Here is a 24395-nt window from a genome sequence, read left to right as displayed (position 1 = left end):
AGTGTAGTGTTCAACCCAAGGTTAATTACTAGCTACCTAACTCGTTTCTATGTTTGACTTCATTAACAATTGAGCAGTTATTAAACATCGGTTGGTAGCTTTTGAAACAAATTTTTAGTTACCTAAACTAAAATTTGCAACTCTTCTCTTGTTCCAATTTACTCAAGAGCCAGCATTGAAAATTATATCTTTTATTTATTTTCACTATATTTATTTGTTATGTTCATATAAGTCACAAACAAAATAAAAATCTCTTTGAATACAATGTATAAATGATTTTTTTTTTTATGGGAATGTCTTTTGGGATTGATTATATATTTTAATTGTGAAATCAAGTTAACTCAAACTTGGTTTGATAAGTTAAATTAAGCTGAGCCTAACACGAACCTGGTAAAAAATGATTTGTATTAAGATTGTTGTTATTTGAGGGTGTAAATGAATAATGCGATCTATCAGGGTCTATGATCCAATTTATATTAGACCGGGTCTAACATAGTATATTTAATAAAATAGATTCAACAAAATACATAAACAAATTCACTATCTATTTTACGTCGAGTAATACATAGTACAATACTCATTTGATTAATTTTGGGAACGTTCGATTCCAAAATTATTGAAATTGGTAAGTCGTCAATCCCTAAAACGGATTATGTAATATACTTTTATCCGTTGGGTTATAGGTGGATGTACATTTTATTAGAGAGCTCTAAAAAAACTTGTTTAGAAAATAGAGCATATGCCTACAAATCTACAGGTTAGTTTATATGGTATTATTTATTTTAATTAAATAAAAAATAATTATTTATATAATTTTAATTAATAAAAAATTGTTTTATATAATTGTTTTTAATTTTGATAGTTATTAAAGACTTAAATAGCTAACAGGCCTAAGTCAGATGTTTTAAATTTTAAATATAAGTCAAACCAAACCTATAATATAGCTTCCATCAAATTAATAAGTCATTTCAAAGTATTTTATATGAATTGACGAAATAGATAAAAATTTAAATCAATGGTGTTTGTTTACACCCCTAGCTGAATTATTAATTTATTGTAATATTACAAATTAATAGTGATTGAGCACGGTTGCCCATAACACCAACTCCTCTTATTATTAGTCACCGTATTGGATTTGGCAAAATGAATCACCTAATTCTGCCCAACTGTTATTTATTGATTTTAAAATTGAAAAAAAAAATACAGATAAAGAAAACCAACTCAAAAGATCGAGATAAAAAAGAAAGAAAGAAAAAATACGATCCTACATATAGAAGTATTTTTTGTATTTATACAGTTAAATTTATTTTGTATGTGTATGTAAGAACATGATAAATATTAAATCCATAAATTTATCCCCGTGTCCTTTAATAGTTTTTTTATCACGGTTAAATTATTATGATTCTCTCGCGGTTATTAAATAAATAATACATGAGATGGTATATTAATGGCAAAATAACATGAAGAGGAAGAACAGAAACGTGTCAGCGTATGAGTGGTGTATGAAACACACAGTATTTGTGAATCCACCGCATGCAATACAATACAAATCACCCCAATAAAAACTAATTTAAAGTACAAACAAGTCAAGTGCGTTGTGTTTTTAAATCCCACTATCATGCGCCGGAAACGCACAATGCGCATACTGTATCTTGCTTTCGGGTCTTACGCATGACTAGTGCGTTCTACGCACTTTGCGTATCAAAGTCCAACTCTCTCTTTTTTTTCTTTTTTCTTTTTTTCTCTCTCTCTCTCATAAGTAGTTAAATTAAACTGCGTTGACTGGGATAAGTCACCACAACACAAATCTCTCACCTTTTTCATTTTCTTTCCTAACATGACCGTACACCCACCGCTCGCCGGAAAATCTTTTCCGGTGAAGTTTCCGATCACCGCCTTCTCTCTCCAATAAACTCTCCTTAGCTTTTGCTTCCTTCTACGCAGCTCCTTCTCTGTTCTGTTTTACCATCTTCTCCTTGTTCTGGAACTAGGTTTCCGGAAACCCTAACCGCGGTTTCTGCAACTGCTCCATGAGTTTCGGAGAAGTATTTTTTTTTTAGTTATTCAGATTCAGCTCGTTTTAAATAGATAAACGCATCTTGCTCTGTGTTATTTTTTTCTGGTGATTTTTTTGTGGTGTTTGTTATTGTTTTGAATATGAAGAGATTGAGGTCCAGCGAGGATCTGCACTCGTACGGTGACAAGAATGCTAGCAAGGATTCGAATCTGAACCGTTCGTTTTCTTCATCTGCGCAGCGAAGCTTTTATTATAAGCCTGAGAATGGGCGCAAGGGTTTGCTCCCTTCCTCATCGTCCCGCTACGATAGAGATCGGACGGTGGATGAGGATCGGGAGGGTTCGAGGTTGGTTCGGAAGCGATCCGAACATGATTTCGAGGGTTTTGATCGGAGGAAGGGGTTTGATCGGTATAGGGACAGTGGTTATGGTGGTGGAGGAGGGGATAGGAATTTGATTCACCGGTCGGAGAGTTTCTGTGGTTCGAGGAGGGATTTTCCGAAGGGTTTCCGGTCGGAGAGGGACCGGTCGCGAAGGGAGGGTAGCGTGTCGTCGTGGCGTAGAGGATTGAAGGATTTCGATGAGAGTGGTAGAGGGAGTAGAGTTGGGGTGGAGGAGAGAGTAGTGCGGTCACCCAAGGGCTTGAGGGATGTGAAGTCTCCTACGTGGTCAAAGGATTCTGAGAGTGAGCAATCTAAGAAGAGATCCTCTTCTCCAAGAGGGTTTAGAGATGCCAAGTCCAAGTCAAAGTCACCCACTTGGTCTAAGGATTCCGAGAGTGAGCAGTCCAAGAGTGAGCAATCCAAGAGTGTTGAGGTGAAGAAAACTGAGGAGTTGCAAGTTCAGAGTGGAAACACTAGTGAAATGGAAGAAGGGGAGCTGGAACCTGAACCCCTGCCTCAAACTGAACCCGAAGCTGCTCCTCCCAAAGATGAAGATGGTCCTGGAAGTGAAGACCAGCCCTCTGTTCCTTTGGAAACTGATGACAAGAAAGTTCAGAATGAATGCCAGCTCAATGACACAGATACTGCAATGGCCGAAAGACAGGAATCGTCAAGTATGCAAGATGTAAAACCTAATGAGGACGTTGATTCTGAGGTAAAAGATGCAGGAAAAGAAGCTGATAAGCTGCCAGATATTCAAGATGATCCACCCAAGAAAATGCTTGTTACTGAGACCGAACATGACACAGTGGGTAATGTTGATGATAAGAAAGACGAGTGTTTGAAAGCTGATACTGAGTGCAAGTTGGAAACAAAGGAGGCAGCAGATATGGAGAAGCCATTGTTTGATGAGGAGGAGCATAAGCAGGACAAGGGTGTAGATCTGGAAACTAGCGCAGGTGTTGACAAACCTGAGTTAAATTATGAAGTCTCAACAGAATATGAAGTTCCCAAAGAGGTAAGTAGTGAAATGATGATGGAGAATGTGGCCAACAATGCAAAGGATAAAGGCAAAAGAGTCTCTGTTGCACTTACTGATGTTGCTCATTCTTCAGAAGAGGGCTTATGGATTGATAGAGGATCAAGAGATCTCACAACAAGCTCTGCTGATGTTATGGAAACTCCAAGCACAAGGGGATTTGAGTTGTTTTCCAGATCTCCTGTTAGAAAAGTGGAGAAATCAGACCACTCGATTCTCAACAAGCAGAAGGATGACAGTCTTGGGATGGAACAGCTTGATCTTACTCTTAGCTTGCCAAATGTTCTGTTACCTATTGGTGCTCAGGAGACAACAACACAAGTTCCTGGATCCCCCAGTCAAGCACGGAGCGTGCAGTCATTAAGTAATACATTTTGTACTAACTCAGATGGTTTCACTGCATCAATGTCCTTTTCAGGTTCCCAATCATTCCATCATAATCCAAGTTGTTCTCTAACAAAAAATTCGGTGGACTATGAACAATCTGTTGGCAGTCGCCCCTTATTCCAGGGAATAGATCAAGTTTCTCAAGTATGTTGGCAAGGCCAGTCTCAGAGTGAACCCAAACAGAAAGAAGTTCCTTTTGGTCAGAGAACTTTGATGAACGGAAATGGCTCTTTGTACCAGTCTCAAGCATCATGGGGAGTTTTAGATGGTCAAGCTGTGAAAGGTCATAATCCTAGGGTTCTAGAAGGGAGCTCGAAAATGGGCAGTGGGCTTGAAAGGCAATTGAGTTTTCATAAGCAGGTTTCTGGACAGTCAAGACGCCATGAAGATGTAAGATCTCCTTCACAGAGTGTTGGGTCTCACGACATTGGATCAAATCATAGTTTTGAGAAAAAGAGGGAAGTTAGAGACAGGAGTAGTGGTAGTCTGTATCGAACTACCAGCCAGAAGGAACAAGAACAACTTCTGATGGATGGTGTTGATTTTGTTGAGACAATCATTGCAAGAATAGTTTCTGACCCTGTGCATGCAATGTCAAGAAAGTTCCATGAAATGACCGGACAGTCCATAGCATGTCTGAAGGAGGGTATTCGAGAAATCATGCTCAATGCACATAAGCATGGGCAGATACTTGCTTTTCAAAAAGTTCTACAGAACAGGTCTGATATAACCTTGGATGACCTACTGAAGTGCCACCGAGTGCAACTGGAAATTTTAGTTGCTTTAAAAACCTGTTTAACTCATTTTCTTCACCTGGACAACAGCATTTCATCTTCTGATTTAGCTCAAGTTTTTCTGAACTTAAGATGTAGGAATCTTTCATGTCTAAGTCAGTTGCCAGTGGACGAATGTGATTGCAAGGTTTGTGTGCAGAAGAATGGTTTTTGCAGGGAATGCATGTGTCTTGTGTGTTCTAAGTTTGATAATGCGTCAAACACATGTAGTTGGGTTGGGTGTGATGTTTGCCTTCACTGGTGCCATACTGAATGTGGATTACGGGAATCTTATATTAGAAATGGGCATAGTTCTACTGGGACGAAAGGGATGACTGAGATGCAGTTTCACTGTATTGCTTGTGATCATCCTTCTGAGATGTTTGGTTTTGTCAAGGAGGTGTTTCAAAATTTTGCAAAAGATTGGTCAGTTGAAACTCTTTGCAAGGAACTTGAATATGTGAAGAGAATATTTTTTGCCAGCAAGGATATGAGAGGGAGACAGCTGCATGACATTGCAGATCAAATGCTGCTAAGGTTGTTGAATAAGTCTAATCATCCTGAGGTTTTGAGGCACATCATGTCTTTTCTTTCTGGTAAGCAACAAATTTCTTTGATGGTTACATACTTTTCTATCATGTCATTTTAATGCTTCTAGACAAATTTTACAGGATATATAATGCTTTCTTTAACCTTTTCTTTTTGTATACGGTAAATTGAGTGGGATTTGCTGAGTGAACATTTTTTTGGTAACTTGCAGTAAACAAATTAAATATGTTGGTACATCTTACTTTGAGCACATACATGTTAAGACACTCGGAGTTTATGGTCCATATTGGTCATGTAATTTTTTTTGTCATCAAGGCCTGTACACCTGTACTTTAATTTGGGCAATAAAATTAAAACATATATCCGACTGAATCACATGCATGAAAATATTATGGTTGCAAGATTTGAATAACCCTGAATATCGGAAACACAACTTCTTGTTTAATTTGCTTTATGTTAAAGCCAAAATTCTGATTTACTCTTAATTTGTTTTACTGCGGCAAGTCTAGACCTGGTCTTTTTTGGACTGTATGCATACCACAATAACAACTCCATGTCAGATTATTATTCATGTATTCATTAGAATATCAAAGCTTGGGAAAATGCTGCATTCTTACAGCTTTCCCTACTAAACTTCTGTTGCCTTTTTCTTTTTCTCTTTTCGTTTCAATAAAAAGCCATAAAAGGGTTGAAAGAATGAAGGGTAGGGGTATTTCGTCAGATCTATAAGGAACTTAAGATAGTACACATCTCGGATCTTTCTATTTCCCACGTGTGATTTTGTTTGGCATTTATTTTCTTTTGACGTTTGCATCAATAGTATTTGTGAAAGTTATGGGTGCTTATTTACATGCATTATGGTTATTGCAGATGGTGATTCTGCCAAATTAGCCTTGACAACAAAGTTTTCTGGGAAGGAACAAATTAAAGAAAACAATGGAGTAGCTGGACCCAGCCAGGAAGCTGCTTGGCTGAAAACTATTTATTCAGAGAAACCACCTCTGTTAGAAAGGCCTGCAAACATCCTTCCTACCTTTGACCAGAATGATAAAAGGACTCTGGCGCAAGAGTTGCAGATGAGTAGGGTCCAAAAGGACTTTGGTTTTGATGAATTGGAGAGTGTAGTAAAAATTAAACAGGCAGAGGCTAAAATGTTTCAGTCACGTGCTGATGATGCTAGAAGAGAAGCTGAAGGGTTGAAACGCATTGCCGTTGCAAAGAATGAGAAAATTGAAGAAGAGTATACTAATCGAATTGCCAAGTTGCGGTTGACTGAGACTGAGGAAATGCGTAAACAAAAAATTGAAGAGCTCCAAGCATTAGATAGGGCACATATGGAGTATTTGAACATGAAAAAAAGAATGGAGAGAGACATTGAAGATCTGTTGTCTAAAATGGAAGCTGCTAAAATGAGCCTTGCAATGTGATCAGCTGATCAAAATATCTAGTATAGTTCTTTCAGGTAAATATAATATGTCCCATCCTGAAATTTGTAGGTTCTCGTGCCACCTTATTGTTGTAAGCTACTGTAGTTCTGATCCGTAGTTGTATCTATCTGTTGTAGTAGTTCATTTTGCTTTTAAGATGCTAACCAAATTCTGTAGGAGTTCATCACAGCAGTTAGTAGTCTTGTAAAACGATTCCAATTATGAAAGCAATTTAAAATATATTATTATTAAAACAAACTTACAGGATTTGCTGTAGATATTATGCTTTGAACGTTGCCATCAAGTTATGACTTCATTCACTGTATTTGTTGCATTTAAGTCAGTGATGATTTCTTGGTTATCTCTGTATAAGTGTAAACCAGCTGGGCCTTTTCCCTTTCTTTAAGTTGGGTCTTCTGGGAATGAGGACAGATATTTGCTCAGGATTTTTTCTCAGTAAGTTCAGTGTTTAAATCAATGGATAAAGATTCCTCAGCTGTCATTTCAATCATAATGATGAATACATAAGCCTAGAACTAGTTTGATGCTTTTACAAGTATATGAGTTGTATTGTTTATCTCGTTTTGAGAATGTTTTAAATTACTGGCTTTTGGTACATGAGTAATTTTTTTTTATCTGAAAATCTCGATTTTTAAAAATATGATTTTTACGTTCAGTTTAGGATAATATTCGAAAATTAAAATTTTTAAAAAATTCAGTTTTTTGAGAATTCGAAAAAATGCCGCGTACCAAATGCGGAGGGAAAAACTTGAATCAGGATTTTTCAATATAAATAGGGTTTTATTAATGTTATGTTACATAACTTAAGTTTTGTTTCCAACACATACAACAAAAAAGAGAGAGAAAGTGGAATGATGAAAGAGAAAGAAAAACATGTGGACCCCACCTCTTTAATGTGTGTGTAGGAAAGTGAAGTTGTGTCATGTTACATGATAAACATAAAACTCATATAAATATCATACAAACACAAAGAAAACCTTTGATTTCTATGACTAAAATTGAGAGAGAAATAAAATGGGTTGGTTGCACTTGTACTTATATGTGGTACTTTGGGATTTGGATGGATAGTAGAGGTCTAGTTCTTGCTGCAATATCAACCACTTTGCTACATGCTAGCAGAGGTAGAACCCAGAGACATGTCCACGCTTCTAATTTCATCTTTCTCAGCACTTTCTAAACAGTTAGTGAAATGAGAAGCCATTTGATTACAGCAGCAGTAGTAGTGGTACGACAACGTTTAATCATAAAATATTTAATTTTGTATACTTGTAAAAATTTATAGTTATATTTCGCTCGATCACTGATTAAATTTATTCATTATTAAATCATCATCTTTTATTGATTTCTTGGTTGAACCGAATTTTAATATATTTCTGTCAAACACACTTTTAAGTGGACCTTCTAGTAGAAATGGATATTATACGACGTGCCCCATCGAAATATTTGGCTCCACTAAGATTGACAGGAGAAAAACAATTTTGTATGAATAATGTTTACCAAGATATAAAGATAATTAATGTCGTTGGGAAACTACCAGTGGAAGTAAAATCCTTTGCAAATTGGTCTCTTGGGATGATTATTGTCAGAAATCAGTGAAAAAATGGGATACCCTGACTTCTTTATATGTGCCTCTCTTTTTTATTTTATTCCCCTAATTTTGTTTTTATTGAATTTTTTCAACATTTCTAGGTTTGGCCACGTTCCAATGATCTGTTAAAAAAAAAAAAGCACATGCCCTGTCTCTTTCACGGAGAAAGATCAGAACATGCCATTCATTTCGGTCTACTCAAACGATACGAATTAATTAAACAATGTTAATAACCAGCAGTATCTTGATTTTGTGACTTCAAAAGACTTTATCTTAAACTATGTTTAATAGTTTAAAAATGGTTTAATTGAATGAACTCCTACGATCGATTTGACATGGAAGATAAGATAGGCTGAGACCTGGAAGAAACATAAGCAGCAATTATAGTACACTTCTTCTGCTTATCAATTTTTTTACACGCCATAGAAATTGACCATTTTTCAATTCCAACCATATAATTAATTTCTGATTTTCTGGGACAATTAGCACATGCACTTGTTTCTTCCTTCCAGATGGCTCCTCTACCCACCACTCCCTCTGTCATTGAAAATTTGTTGGTTCCTGATTTTCTCATAATTTTGACACCAACTAGGCAGCTAGAAATTTATTGTTCACCATAGTCCATAAATAGAATGAGAAACTAAAAGTGAATCCATTTGCATATGAGGATGCAGATAATCAAAATGGATAACAAATCATGCTAGCTCAGTTGGTAGTAAGAGAATTAAATAAGTGAAAAGGAAAAAGTTTCGATATCCTCACATATTACCTTTGGAAATGATTTAAATATCTTTATTTCTGACCCGCCTGGCATTACAGATTAATCTGATAGCCGGCTCAAAATAGTCGAAACTTGTGGGAATATTGAGAGGAACCAACTCACCTCAAAAAGTTAATTAAGGTTGTGTTAACTTCAAAAAAAAAGATAATCAAAATGGATATGAACAACATGCATGCCCCATGTGTTGCCTCTCCTCTTAAATAGGGTCATAAGAAAAAGGCAACTGTCAAACACGGATCTTGATAGGAAAACATTAACAGTCGGAGGAGTGAAGAACTCACTAGGCACTAGCCATTAATATATATCTTAAACTTTGGTGAACACAATTAATAATGCAGGTGGTCCAAAGAATAGCAATGTGGCCACTTATAGATACACTTTGGGTTTGAAATTACAAAGGGCACGAAACAACCTTCATCAGTTCGAAACCGATATCAAAAGATATTGTTCCATTAAAGGAAAAATATTCATAATAGCGAGTGCTGGCAGTCAACTAGTGTTTAGAATTTGAGCACACGGGCCCTTTTTATTGGTTAAGCAAATGGAAATAAACTAATAAATTGTGGATTCTGTAGCAGTTTGAAGAACTATGTATAGATTTTGTTCAAAGATGTTAGATGCTCATAGCATAAATTATGGAGAAAACCTCGGTTGGAAAAGTCAAAACTTGAAGACAAATTGTTGTTCCCAGTATATAATATAAAAAAAAGGGAAAAACTAATATTATGTCATAGAGACAATCAATTGTGGGGTCCATTATTTTTAAAATAAAATAAAAGTAAAAGAATTGATGGACACACTTTTATATTTGTGTAGAAAAATTGCTTGTGTCATGTAAAAAGAGAAAAACATTACCCATAAAAAAATGTTGTTTTTATAATGCAAGGGCGTGTCATTAATTTTTGGAGCAAAGTATATTTTGTTTCCTTAACAAGAAATATTGTCGTCATTTCACTCTCTTATATAAAAATTTAGTCGTTTGTTCTTTATAAAATTTAAAGTAAATCTGTTTTAGTTTTTTTGAAAGATCAATGTGAATCTTTTCTAAATTTATAAAAAACTACAATTTCAATCAGATGAATTCAATTTAAATTTCTTAAAGACCTCGAAATTAACATTTTTTTTTATAAAAAATTAAAATGAGAATCATATTTTTTTTCGATACAAACTCAAAAAGTAATTTTTAAGTTTTAGTAGATCAAAATTACAAGTTTTAAGTACACTTTACACGTTAAACTGGTTTAAGAAGAGTCTTGTCCTTCATCAAACTTTACTTTTATTTCACCACTATAAAATGGACTAAAGTTCCATCCACTGCTCTTGCATATTAAAACCCTGCTCCTCCTTAACAACCCTAGTTCAGTTCAGCTCTTTTCAGATTTGTTTATTTTGGTTATGAAAATGGCAGTGACATTCATATTTACATTTTTTCTGGCTTTGCTATTTGCTGTTTCAGCTTCTGCTTCCGTTCAACCAAGGTTGCCAGAAGGTAATGCTCATGTCAGTCTGATGCCAATTCATTTTAGACAAAGAAGTGTGGTACTTCACATGTTTAAATGTTTGAATCTAAGCTACATTTTTTGCTTTTCTTGTGGAAATCTGTTCCCTTGTTCTGTATCATGCACACTCACTCTGGTTTATGAGTTTGGCAAGTGTCTAAAGTCTAAACTCAACCTGGTCTAGTTATAAAGTGTGTTATAATCTGATGTCATGTGCTTGTTGAAGTGGCTCTATGTGTTCCCTTTGCTTGGATTTGATTTTTTGCACTTAATAGCACACGGATTCTAATGTTGTTTTTGTGAATTGTGACAGCTTACCTCCAAAATGGGAACTTTGAGGAGAAGCCAGACCCTAAATCCCTCAAGAAAACCAAACTCATTGGGAAATATGCACTGCCCAAATGGGAGATCAATGGTCTAGTTGAGTATGTCTCTGGGGGGCCACAACCTGGAGGCATGTACTTCCCAGTGACTCATGGAACACATGCTGTGAGGCTTGGCAATGAAGCCTCAATCTCCCAAACTATCAAGGTCAAACCTGGTCAATGGTATGCTTTAATACTAGGGGCATCAAGGACTTGTGCTCAAGATGAAGTTTTGAGAATCTCAGTGCCTCCACAGACCGGAGATGTTCCTTTGCAGACACTTTATAGCCTTAATGGTGATGTTATTGCTTGGGGATTCATGGCCACTTCCACTGTTGCCAAAGTCACATTCCACAACCCTGGAATTCAAGAAGACCCTTCTTGTGGTCCACTCTTGGATGCCATTGCTATCAGAGAGTTCTACCCTCCAAGGTCTACAAGAGGTAATGGAACATATCCACATGCGTATGCTTTTTCACTCTAGGAACATAACATATTTGAAGTCGTGCAAATGCTACTTGGGTGTTTTTTTTTTTTTTTTTTTTTTGTTAGGGAATCTTGGTTTTGTGTTTTGATCTTTTTACCAAATAATGTCAACGAAGATCTTAATGCTGTTTTAACTCATCTGAAAGTTGTAGGAATCAACTAATTAATATGCTTTGTAGATTTGTTAGATTCCATTTGCCTTGCTGAATTATGACTTTATCAGATTGGTCCCTTTGTGATTCAATTCACATTTCTAGTGTTTCCCAAATTCTTCCTTAATAAAATAATAAGTTACATTTTTATAGTAGATGGGAATTGAATCTCTACCTTAGGCAGCCAAATAAATGGAGCTTATTGTATATGGAATATCAATTCTGTGCTTTTCACTTTGCATTGTTTTGGGAGTTATGTTTTGCTTATTTGAGTGAGTCTGATAAGACTAAAATATGGTGTCTTGCAGCTAATCTGGTAAAAAATCCTGGCTTTGAGGAGGGTCCATTCCCTATTTTCAACTCTACCAATGGTGTTCTGCTTCCTCCCAAACAACATGATCTCGTGTCTCCACTCCCGGGTTGGATTATTGAATCCCTCAAAGCCGTGAAGTTCATTGATTCAAAGCATTTCAATGTCCCATTTGGACAGGGAGCAGTAGAGCTTGTTGCAGGCAGGGAAAGTGCCATAGCCCAAATTCTGAGAACAGTTCCCAACAAAGTATACAACATGAAATTCACAGTTGGAGACGCCAAAAATGGCTGTCATGGATCAATGATGATTGAAGCATTTGCTGCAAAAGATGTCCTTAAAGTTCCCTTCATATCTGAAGGAAAGGGCAGATTCAAGACCGCGAGTTTCAATTTCAAAGCAGTTGCAAACAGAACCAGAATCACATTCTACAGCTCTTTCTACCATACAAGAATTCAAGACTATGGATCTCTTTGTGGCCCTGTTCTTGATCAAGTTATAGTGTACCCTGTTGCCTAAATACTAGTTGTCTTGTTCTACAATACCTAGCTTTTGAGATTTCCATGTTGTATAATTTGCGTGAAGGAGAGAAAAAATTCTTCATTTCTATTCAGTCTTGTGAGTTGTGACTAGGTTTATCTTTTCCTTTTATTCCGATAATACATTAGACCAATTTCTATATATGTCCTTCACAAACTTTGATAAGATGATACTTTGGAGTTTGGACTTCCTCAAAAAGTTCAATTTCTAGCTGCTTCATGTTTGGTATATGATCTCTGGTACCACTTTAGATGCTAATTGTAATTGATGTCTTTCTTTTATGGGAGGAGTTATATTGACAAATTTTTTTTCTTACAAATTACACTAAGTCTGACGAGTCATACTTCAATCAAGAATGTATGACTGATCAGACTTAGTGTAGTTTGTAAGTTTGTTAGAAAAAAAGTTTGTCAATATAATTCTCCTCTTCTTTTATATTATAAAAGAAACAACAAATATTTTTCCACTATGCCTCCCTAAAGTATTAAATAGGAAACACGGATAGGATCTACTGAGGCATCCATAGCATAACATAAACATTGGATGCTAATGCTGTGAATATTTTTATTTTAAGCATTCTTCTGAAAGCTTATGGCTTAAGCGGAGACATTGCCTGCATAGTAAAGCCAACACGGAAATATCATGAATGCATACTTGTAAGTTGTAAGCAAGCATGTGACAGAGCAAACACAAGAAGTTAGATTTAAGGGAGATAGTTCCTATTCTTGAATAATTGAAACAAATGAATCTATACGTTTCAAAAGTTATTGTTCATGTTCTGGTAATGAAAATATTAGAATTAAAAATTACTCCCCATTTTCTGGTAATTAAAAATGTTCCCAACCAATCTCATTCTCAGGTGTGATTTTCGTCTTTTGTAGACTTGCATTCTTAATCTTGGAAAAGATCCATGTCCTACCATACCCTTTTTAAATTGCAATTTCTTATGTAGATACCTAACAAAAGAATATGCTCGATGTATATGTATATGTACTAGGTTCAATGTTGATGACCATTAATGGGTATCACACGCAGAACCGATTCTTAAGTATGTTCATGCCAGCATTCTGAACCTCATGAAACAACTTGAGAATTTCATATTCATGCTGTCGATTCCTTTTTTTTTTTCATTTGTTTCTACCTACACAATACCTGAGATAGGTAGTTAGTGCTTACTACTTAGTATACAATAAGATTTCAAAAGCTTAGCAATTGATAATAGGCATATTATGCCACGTGGCATGTGCGTTTCTTTGATCACGCTCACATGAGTAAGTAACCTTGACCAATTTATGAATCAAAATAACTGTCATGGCATGGAAAGATAACACTTGGAGAAAACTTGTTTCAGCTCTATTGAATTGTCATTCAAAACAAGGTTAGATAATTACAATAGTAATCACAATGGCAATGAACTAAGTAACCTAGTTTTGACACTCAACTGGGTCTCCCTGCAATTACAAGATCAAGTAACCCTTTTAGCTACCCACTTCAAAGATTCAATCTTTCCACCTTGTGTTCCAATAATTCTTGAATTCAACCTCAACGAACACAAACCCACTTGCAGGAACCTCAAGATACACAAATACTTGAGGGTGCCCATAACGGCAAAACTGAATTCCAAAATTTTGCATAACTGGAACACAAAGTCTAATCTAATCGGATATAGCATGGTCGTGCCAGCAGAGGAGCATAGCTATACAGCGTCCGAGGATGTAGAAGCGCGTCTTTTGCTGCTTCGCCACCACAAAACACCGTTTTCTAAGGCTTGTTTTACGGCGAGGTTGGGATTTGGAAGTGAAGCGAGAGAGAGTCATGGTTAAGGTATAGTGAATGAAACTGAAACCTTAAACCTTAAACCTTAAAACGGGTTATGGTGTTTTTGGATCGATGGTTGAAATAGAAGCAACGATGGACACAACAAAACTGTCTCAGATAGTTTTATAGAAAACGTTGGGGTCCCACTCCATTTGTTTAATACTCGATTTGAACACGTTGTTGACTTGTTGCATCCACTTGTCTACGTTAATGCTAATTCAACATTCATTTTGTGTGTAGTTTTTGATGTCACAAACTTAAATGCAATCATCTTTCTCCTTTTATAATTTATCCCCTACCTACGTGATGAGAAAATTAGGATATATCATTCTCCTTATATTGTATATTTCGCTCAAATTCTTTTTTTTTAAGAGCAAAGTTATACTTACAATTTTTTTTTTACAATCTCTTACAACCATATCTTAACACTGTTGATTTTCGTCAATCAACGGTTATCATTTTAATGAATTTATATCTTAACACTGTTGATTTTCGTCAATCAACGGTTATCATTTTAATGAATTTAATTTTTGAAAATGATAACTGTTGATTGACGAAAATCAACAGTGTTAAGATATGGTTGTAAAAAAAAAAGTAGTAAGTATAACTTTTTTTTTTTTTAAATGATTTGCGATGTAAAAATCAATAAATTGTACTCTTCATCACATATATAAGCTTCAAGTTTAACAGTATATATGAAAGTTCTTTTAGATAATTGTTAAGATTTAACAGTTATTCTTAAAATTATGAAATGTTATAAAAAATAAAATGTAGAAAATTAGAACTCACAAATTCGGTAGAGATTTTTTTTTTTTTTTTATTCATTTTTCGTCAGACACAACTCACAAGCCTATTATTAGTCAAAATCTAAAACTGAAATATACCAAATAAAGAGACACATTACACCCAAATAAATACTAATTGAATGACTCACTATTAGGGGTGTAAATGGGCTGGGCTGGGCTGGGCTTTGGCCATCCTGGCCCAAGCCTACGTCAAAAAAAATTCAGCCTATCTGGCCTACTGGCCTATTAAAGGCTTTATTTGTAGGCCAAGCTCGGCCCATTTTCAAAAATAAGAAAGCCCGACATGGCCTACAGGCCTTGTAGGCCTCCCACTATATATACTAAGCAAAAAAAAAATAATTGTATAGAGCAAAGAAAGCTCCATTCATGCATGCACTAATACTTCTCATAAGAAAAAAATGACAAACAAGAAAGAGTCAACATACTACCTCAGCTCTAGAATGTATATCATAGAGGAATAGAGTCAAAGAAATGGGAAAAATATGAAAAATACAATTACTGGATGCTGAAATAAAGTCTACAAGAGAATGTCATTCATTTAAAAATCTTTAAATCACCATCAAGATAAGGGAAAGAAGAGTATTATTGAAAGATTTTCATCAGCAACATCATAATCCAGCAAGGTACCCATTGCTCTATGGTATTAAGCTGCAACAACATGTAAAATTTGGAGACATTAGACAAGTTTTCCTTTCATAGAATAAAATAGCACAAAAAGTAAGAGATATTAGTATTTGGTACTTTGTGTCTTTGCCACATAAAATAAATATTATTTTATTATTTTATTTTAATAAATTAAATAGGCCAGCCTACAAGGCTGTAGGCCGAGCTTGACAAAATTGGCCTATGGCCTATTTATTAAAAAATCTTTTATATAAGCCTAAGCCTACTCTATTTTTCTGAAAGGCCGGGCCTGGGCTAGGCTCAATGTAGGTCGGGCCGTAGGCTGGGCTGGGCCAGCCTGGCTCATTTACACCCCTACTCACTATACTGTCAATAAGTGATTCATTACATTACCAATAAAGGACTCATTAAACAATTTTAATGCACCCACATACCCATTACACCATACTTAAAAAACTATTAAACTTTATAACTGACAATAAAAATAAAAAGATTCTTCAACATGAAATACATTATATTACATAAGATATAATATGTGTGTATAAATTTACAAGTCAATAGATAAATATCCAGTTTGGATAAATAGCTTAAATATTATTTACCCAAAAAAATATCTTAAATATTGATTAACAAATTCTGTATATTATTATCATGCATTATAAAACAAACTAATTATAAAAAAGGCATTTTTAACATTGATTAAAAAACTATTTATATTATTATCAGGCATTATAATTAGCAAATCATAATCCAACACACCCCCTTAAATAATGTTTGAATAGACATTTTAAAATAAAAAGCTTTTACAAGAAATTTTTTCGATCATTCGTTAATATTAGTTTATTTAGTGATTATTATAAAAACAGTAAGTTATTTTTAACCTTTAAGAAGACTTACTTTTGATAGTTTTAACTTAAGAAAATGAGTTAAATAAATTTCAAAAGCTATTTTTACAGGATCACCTTCTTCTTCTTCTTTGTCATTACAAAGTAATCTAAATTGAACTAAAATAATTCACAAATGAGATTTCAAGAAACAAACTGAAATAATTATCTAAAACTAAACTCATCGGGATGAAACCGAAGTACCTTAAAACAACTAAGTACAACCGTTATCTTCAATGCGGAACATCGATCCAAGGTAACAGTGACTATTTTGCCACGTTTTGGCAAAAAAATTACCAGAATATCACGCGGACAGTAAAAATTTTCAAACTGCTACGCGGCATAATTCGTTACACAGTGTAGCGAATTATGCCACGTCAGAACCAAAAAGTGCCATGATTGTTGAAATTCGCTACACTATGTAGAGAATTTCAACAATTCTGTCACATGACATTTTTTGGTTCTGTGCATTCTGACGTGGCATATTTCGCTTCACTGTGTAGCGAAGTACTTGCATACATAATTCGCTACACTGTGTAGCAAATTATGCCGCATGACAGTTTGAGAAATTTTACTGTTCGCGTGACATTCTGGTAATTTTTTTGCTAAAGCGTGACATTTTGGTCACTGTCCCCGATTCAAGTGTCACTTTCTGGCAGAATTTTTATTCAAATAACACGCGAACATTATTTTTTACCAGACTATCACACGACGACATAATTTGTTATGACTGGTAGCGAATTACGTTTGGTACGCAATGTAGTCATGTGTCACGAAATTATTGGCGAATTACGCAACGTAATCCACTACCAATCGTATTGAATTACGCTGTGTGTGACAGTTTGATAAAAAATACTATGTTCGTGTGACATTTGGATAAAAAATTCTTCCAACACTGGCACTTTAATCACTATTTCCTTGAATGCAGCAAAAAATAATTAAAATCTAATAAAAGAAAAGAGAAAACAAACAAGAAGTAGGGGCGTTTGGTACAAGAGAAATTTTTATTTGTCCGGAAATCTCGATTTTCAAAAATATAATTTTTGCATTCAGTTTACGATAATATCTGAAAATTTAAAATTTAGAAAAATTCATTTCCCGGGAATCCCTCAAAATCCCGCGTACCAAACGCCCCCTAAAAGTAAAATTTGCCGCTGCTTTTTGTTTTACATGAGTTCAGACTCGTCTAGAAGGAATATGTTCTGGATAAAAAGAGAATCCAATTTGGTCAAAAAGGGGCGAGGTGGAAAGTTCGAGGGATGACAAGGAGGGACAATAATACCTTAAGCAAATAAAATCGCAACAATAGAAAAATGAATAAGTTGAAGAAGAATGGGTGTGGATGTCATGTGGGGTCACAAAATTTCCAAATACAACCCCCCATCATCACTCAACCATCGCAGCTCACGTGGCATTGTTGTCCTTATCCAACCACGTTTTTTTTTATTCTATGTGGGTTAGTTTAATTTGTGATAAGATTTAGATATGCCCAATATCCCATCACTCTTTCTGCCCCCAACTTTTTCCATTTCTCTCTTTTTTACTCAAAAACGCATAATATTGACTGTAATGTTTTATTTTTCATTTTCATTTTCATTCAAGGCCAATTTTTTTGGGTAAATTGTGATGAAGATACACTTAATTTACATTCAACTGTCAAAATTTTGCTGTAAAATCAACAGTTTGAATGTTTTAGTTTAATTCAGAGTAAAGCACATTTTAACTTATCATATAATATTACGTGATTCAATTTAATTTCTTAAAAATAAAAAATTGATTCGTGATTCTTATAAAATTCAAAATAAATTTTTATTAGTACTTTTGAGAAAATAACTGAATCTATTTTAAATTTTAGAGGACCATAAATCAGTTTTTTTTACTAAGAAATTAAAATGAATCAATTTTCCACTGCTTATTTATTCTCATTAAACGCTCTCCTTGTTATTTCTTATTGGACTCAACATGGCTTCTAGAAGTAACACAAATGAAAATTCCCTTCCTCCAAATCCGGCGTCCGAATGGAACAACAACGACTACCCACTAGCCGACCTCGAATTGTATACTGTCTTATTAGGCAAATATTTCTTGTCTTTTTTGCTTTCTTGCTATTTATGAGAGATATCCGTTTTGTTTGGGTTTGCAAAGCACACACTTTCAAATCAAAGTGTGTTTTGTGCGTGTGTGTATATATATAAAAGTAAATAACTTATAAAGAAAAGGGGTTATTTTTTCTACGGTCAATGTAGATAACTTATCTACAGTGAGCACAAAATGACGTCGTTTTGTGGCGAAAATTAAAGCATTTTTGTAATTATAATTTATGTCAGGGTTATAATAATCTTTTTCATTATAATTTTTTAATTTTTCAATCCAAAACGACGTCGTTTTAGGAGCGAATGTAGATAACTTATCTACATTCACTTTAGGAACATTAAAGCCAAAGAAAAATATCCAAATCACATTTTTTATTATATTTGATTGTTTTACGTAGATCTGTCAAAATAGGTCAGTTCGTCCCATTAAGTCCTAACTCATGTTAATTAGGGCCAAAAAACCCACGGAACTAAATGAACCTCAATAATAAAGGTCCGCGTGAGCCAAAAATCTTATAGGTCAGGGTCAGCCTTCCAAAATTATAATTTCACAATTTTTTATTATATTCAATACATTAAAAAATATTTTAACATATAAATATTTAACACTTTCTTAGCATATTTTATACTAATTATAAATTTTTATAATTTAGTTTTTTAATAAAATAATATTTGTACACAAATATACAAATGGAAAATGCAAACGAAAAGTAATTATGGAAAAATGATCTTAATACCAGTACTGAATAACTGCTATTAGTAATTAGTATGTTATATATTTGAAAGTAAAATCATTGATTTTCTTTAACTACTATCGTTACACAAAAAAATAGTTATTAGTATCCACAAAATTACTAAGTTGCATTGTATATAATATGTTCCAATACAAATTTGAATATATAACATGCTTAGATATCAATAGAAAATTTCATTTTTATTGATGCACACGAAAATCTCAGTTGAAACATATCACTGCTGAAAAATTTATTTTTGTTGTAAAATATTATAGATGAACTTTCACATGGTTCATAAATTGTGACTCTTTATTTTTCATGACCTTTGATATGTTCTATAAACATCACACTAATGGTGGGTTGTGTTGGGAAAACTCGATTCCCTCAAGCTCAGCTCCGGGGCCTTTGTGCGGAAGTCAATCAATAAGATCCTGATCGCGGATCTCAGCAATACCTCGGCCTGAATTTCACCAGGTCAGGCAGCGCAGCGAAAAAATTAAAAACAAAAAACAGGAGAGAGAGAGAGAGAGAGAGGGAACACAACCAGTTTTAACGTGGGAAAATCTTCTTCAATGAAGAAGTAAAAACCCACGGGACCTAGTCCAGATCAGAAATCCACTATGAAAATAATGGTTACAAATAATCAGAATCACCAATGTGGTGGTTAACTCAACCTCTCCAACAATGGTGATAATCAAACCTCCCTAGAGATGTTTCACTCAAACTCTCTCTAGAGATCTCTCAAATACAAAGCATAAAGCTTTGCTCAAATCTCTCAAATAATTCTCTCAAATTTTCTCTCTAATCTCTTAACCTAGCCTTCACCCTCAACTAATGAATATATAGAGGAGGTGAAATTTAGGGTTAGGGTTTTTAGGAAACCCCTTAATGGGCTTGGGCTTAGCATTGAAGGAGGAAGCCCAACAAATCTCCCCCTCCGACTTCAATGCGTCGGCTTCAGCATCAACCCGGCTCCTTCACAGCAGTCTTCAAACTTCCTTGCTAGAACCGACTTTGTCATCATGTCGGACCAATTTTGGTCAGTGTGCACTTTGTAGAGTTCGAGCTCACCACCTTCCACCACATCCCGGATCCAGTGATACCTCACATCAATATGCTTAGTGCAGGAGTGATAGGTTGAATTCTTCGCAAAATGGATTGTGCTTTGATTGTCACAACCCAACTCGTACTTGTCTTGATCATGGCCGAGTTCCATGAGGAACTTCTTCATCTACAACATCTCTTTGTTTTCCTCAGTAGCGGCAATGTACTCAGCCTCAGTTGTCGATAGTGCAACACATTTCTGAAGTCTTGATTGCCAAGAGACAGCTCCTCCGGCAAATCTCATCAAATATCCTGTAGACGACTTCCTCGAGTCGGCGTCTCCCCCTAAATCAGAATCTGAGTAGCCTTGCAACTCGGCTTTGCCTTCTCCAAATCGGAGACATAAGTCGGTCGTACCTCGAAGGTACTTGAAGATCCACTTCACTGCTTCCCAGTGCTCTTTGTCGGGGTTTGACAGATACCGGCTTACCATTCCAACAGCATACGCCAAGTCGGGTCTAGTGCAAACCATTGCATACATCAAGCTTCCGACGAAGGATTGGTACGAGACCTTCATCATCTCATCTTTGTCTTCATCACATCTCGGACATTGCTTCTGGTTCAGCTTTATGTGTCTGGCTAGGGGGGTGCTCACTGTTTTGGCTTTGTCCATGCTAAATCTCTTCAGAATCTTCTCAATATATTTCTCTTGACTCAGCCACAGTAGCTTCTTCTGTCTATCTCGGATGATCTTGATTCCGAGAATCTGCTTTGCAGGGCCGAGGTCCTTCATTGTGAAGGACGAGCTCAACGCCTTTTTTAAGGTGACTATCCTCGATTTATCTTTCCCTACAATAAGCATGTCGTCAACATATAACAACAAAATCAAAAAATCTCCGGTCTCATACCTCTTCACAAATACGCAGTGGTCGGCTTCAGTCTTCTCAAACTTATGATCAGTCATGAATGATTCAAACTTCTTGTACCACTGTCGAGGTGCTTGCTTCAAGCCATAGAGGCTCTTCTTCAACCGACATACCAAGTCTTCTTGGTCTGGAGCTTAGAATCCTTCAGGTGGCTCTATATATATTTCTTCTTCTAAATCACCGTGAAGAAATGTCGTCTTCACGTCCATTTGTTCTACCTCGAGGTCCATCGAAGCCGCCATGGCTAACACGGTTCGGACCGAGGTCATTTTCACCACAGGAGAAAAAATCTCCTCAAAATCTATTCATTTCTTCTGATTGCAGCCTTTCACTACAATTCGGGCTTTGTATCTCGGCTTCTGCCCGTTCTCTTCATTCTTAATCTTGTAGACCTATTTGTTTTTCAAAGCTCGTCTTCTTTTAGGAAACTCGGTCAGATCATAAGTCTGATTCTTATGCAGAGACTTAATCTCGTCTTGCATTGCCTTTTTCCATTCTTCTTTCTCTGAGCTCGTTACAGCCTCATCATAACTCTGAGGCTCACCGTCTTAAGCAACAACAGTGTATTTATCAGATGGTATCTCGTAGAGGGTCTTCTTTCTCGAGTTGGATATCTCGGTTGTTCTTCAGCTTGAGGACTCGGTTCATCATTCTCATCCCGGATCTCATCATCAACTCGGACCTCAATGTCTTGGTCATCTTCAGCTTGTTGCTGATCATCATTTTCTTCATTTTCTTGATTTTCTCCCCCTGCTTCAGCTCGGACAGGAGGGTAGGGTTCTTCACGTCTGACAGTAACCCGGACTTTGGGCTTCGAGATGTCATGAATGTTCTCATGCTCATGAAAGATCACATCTCGACTTCTCACGATCTTCTTATTGATTGGATCCCAAAGTCGGAACCCGAACTCACATCTCGGCGAACCAAGATAAATGCATTCTTTTGTCTTCGCATCGAGTTTTGCCCTTTCATCTTTAGGGATATGCACGAAGGCTCGGCATCCAAACACTTTCAATTGATTATAGGCCGCTATCCGACCTGTCCAGACTTCTTCTGGAATTTCTCTTTCAAGTGGCCGTGATGGTGAGAGGTTGATAAAGTCAACAGCAGTTTTGACCACTTCTCCCCAGAATGATTTCGGTAACCCGGCATTGGATAACATGCTTCGTACCTTCTCTTCAATAGTTCTGTTCATCTTCTCAGCCAGTCCATTCAGCTGAGGTGTCTTGGGAGGCGTCTTCTCAAGTCGAATCCCGGCCGCTCTGCAATATGCATCAAATGGGTCGCAATACTCACCATCATTATCTGATTGGACCACCTTCAATTTCTTGCAAGTCTCCCTTTCAACCATAGCATGAAATTCTTTAAAGGATTGGAGTACCTGGTCTTTAAAACTTCAACAAATATACCCACACTTTGCGGGAATGGTCATCAATGAATGAAACAAAGTATTGAGCTCCTCCAAGGGATCTTTCCGACATGAAGCAGACATCAGTATGGACGAGGTCAAGAATATACCTGCGTCATCTTGGTTGATCCGGTCTCACAAAAGAAACCTGGTGCTGCTTTCCAGCTAGGCAATGCGTGCAACTCTCCAACGCTTGGCCTTTCAACCCGGTCAGTAATCCTTTCTTTTTCAGGATCTGAAGCCTTTTTTCGCTCATGTGGCCGAGACGCTTGTGCCATAGCTCCAAGCTAGGTTCATCTCGGACAGAGTTGGCTTCTCCGCCATTGATCTTTCCTTGCATCACGTACAAGGAGCCTTCCTTCTTACCTCGGACCACGACCAAGTTTCCCTTGGCCAGCTTCCATCTAACACTACCGAAGTAGTTCACTAACCCGACATCATCAAGTTTGCCTACCGAGATTAGGTTCAAACGCATGTCAGGAACATGCCTTACATCTTTCAACACAAGTCGGCATCTGACATCCGTGGTCAGAGTTACATCACCGACACCAACAATCTTGCTGGTCACTTGATTTCCTATCTTCACGACTCCAAAATCACCACCTCGTTAAGAGGAGAAAAAACCTTTGTGTGGAGTAACGTGGAAGGAGGCACCAGAGTCAACAATCCAGGTGCAGTCATCATATGAAACATTCAAATAATTATCCTCACCAAGGAGGAATATCTCGGCATCCGGGTTGGCAGCCACCGCAGTGGTGCTCTTGTCTTCCCTCTTCTTGGGAATAATCTGATTCGGCTTCACAGAGCCGTTCTTCTCATCATTCTGCAGGGTCCAACAGTCTGGCTTCTTATGGCCTGTCTTTTCACAGTAAAAGCACTTCAACTCATATTTCGGCTTTGACCGGCCTCTGGACTTTTCTCGTCTGTCACGACCTCTACCCCTGCTTTTGCTTCTACCCCAGTAGTCAGATTTCCCTTTGTTCTCAGCAATGTTGGCCTCAGACGTGCTTGAAACACCTCGTTCTCTTCTCCTGACTTCTTCGCTCAGGAGGCTGTCTGTCACGACATCCATCTTCAACTTTCCTTCTGGAGCTGAATTTCTCAAAGTCACTACCAGAGTATCCAGCTTTCTGGCAGCGAGCTCAACAGCAGCAAAACTTGCATCTCATTATCAATTTTCATCTCAGCTTTTGATAGCTGATTCACAATACCTTTATAGGTGTTGAGGTGTTCAATCATGCTCATGTCGTCCTTGTATTCAAGCTTCACAAGTCGGCGAACCAGGTATGCTTTATTCCTGGGAGTCTTCTTGTGAATCATGGACTCCAGCTTCGTCCACAACTCATACGCGTTCGTGAACTCGGACACGTGCTCAAAGAGGCTTTTATCAATATATTTCCTGATCGTGGCTACCGCCTTCCGACTCAGGATCTCCCACTCCTTATCAGTTTTTCCTGCCGGTCTCTCATCAAGGATAATGGGCTCATGTAAATCTTTGCAGTAGAGATGATCTTCCATCATCGGTCTCCAATAGGTGAAATTATCTGCGGTGAACTTGAACATGTCTCCATCATTGGTTATGCCACTGGTCTCCATCTGGTCTTCCTCAGAACCCGTCGAACTCGGGCTCTGATACCACTGTTGGGAAAACTCGGTTCCCTCAAGCTCAGCTCAGGGGCCTTTGTGCGGAAGTCAATCAACAAGATTCTGATCGCGGATCTCGGCAATACCTCGGCCTGAAT

At 36.6% G+C, this 24395-nt stretch overlaps 2 protein-coding genes across 2 annotated transcripts; both read left to right on the top strand.

Moving 5' to 3' along the window:
* Positions 1 to 1808: 1808 nt before the first annotated feature.
* LOC133297973 (protein OBERON 4) lies at positions 1809 to 6799 on the top strand. The gene is made up of 2 exons (XM_061497214.1): positions 1809 to 5194; positions 6018 to 6799. Exons 1-2 carry the CDS (start codon positions 2158 to 2160, stop codon positions 6572 to 6574), a joined length of 3594 nt encoding a protein of 1197 aa, XP_061353198.1. The 5' UTR covers positions 1809 to 2157; the 3' UTR covers positions 6575 to 6799.
* A 3533-nt stretch (positions 6800 to 10332) lies between these two features.
* Positions 10333 to 12298, top strand: LOC133298449 (protein TEEBE-like). Its single transcript, XM_061497743.1, has 3 exons — positions 10333 to 10453; positions 10777 to 11271; positions 11775 to 12298. The coding sequence occupies exons 1-3, from the start codon at positions 10360 to 10362 to the stop codon at positions 12293 to 12295; spliced, it is 1110 nt and encodes a 369-aa protein (XP_061353727.1). The 5' UTR covers positions 10333 to 10359; the 3' UTR covers positions 12296 to 12298.
* Positions 12299 to 24395: the final 12097 nt, after the last annotated feature.

Source organism: Gastrolobium bilobum, unplaced genomic scaffold (genome assembly GCF_033153095.1).
Source record: "Gastrolobium bilobum isolate Gb01-03AN ecotype WA unplaced genomic scaffold, APGP_CSIRO_Gbil_v1 utg3870, whole genome shotgun sequence".
NCBI lineage: Eukaryota > Viridiplantae > Streptophyta > Magnoliopsida > Fabales > Fabaceae > Gastrolobium > Gastrolobium bilobum.
Note: the sequence above shows the minus strand (reverse complement) of the source record. Positions and strands in the feature narration are given on the sequence as shown.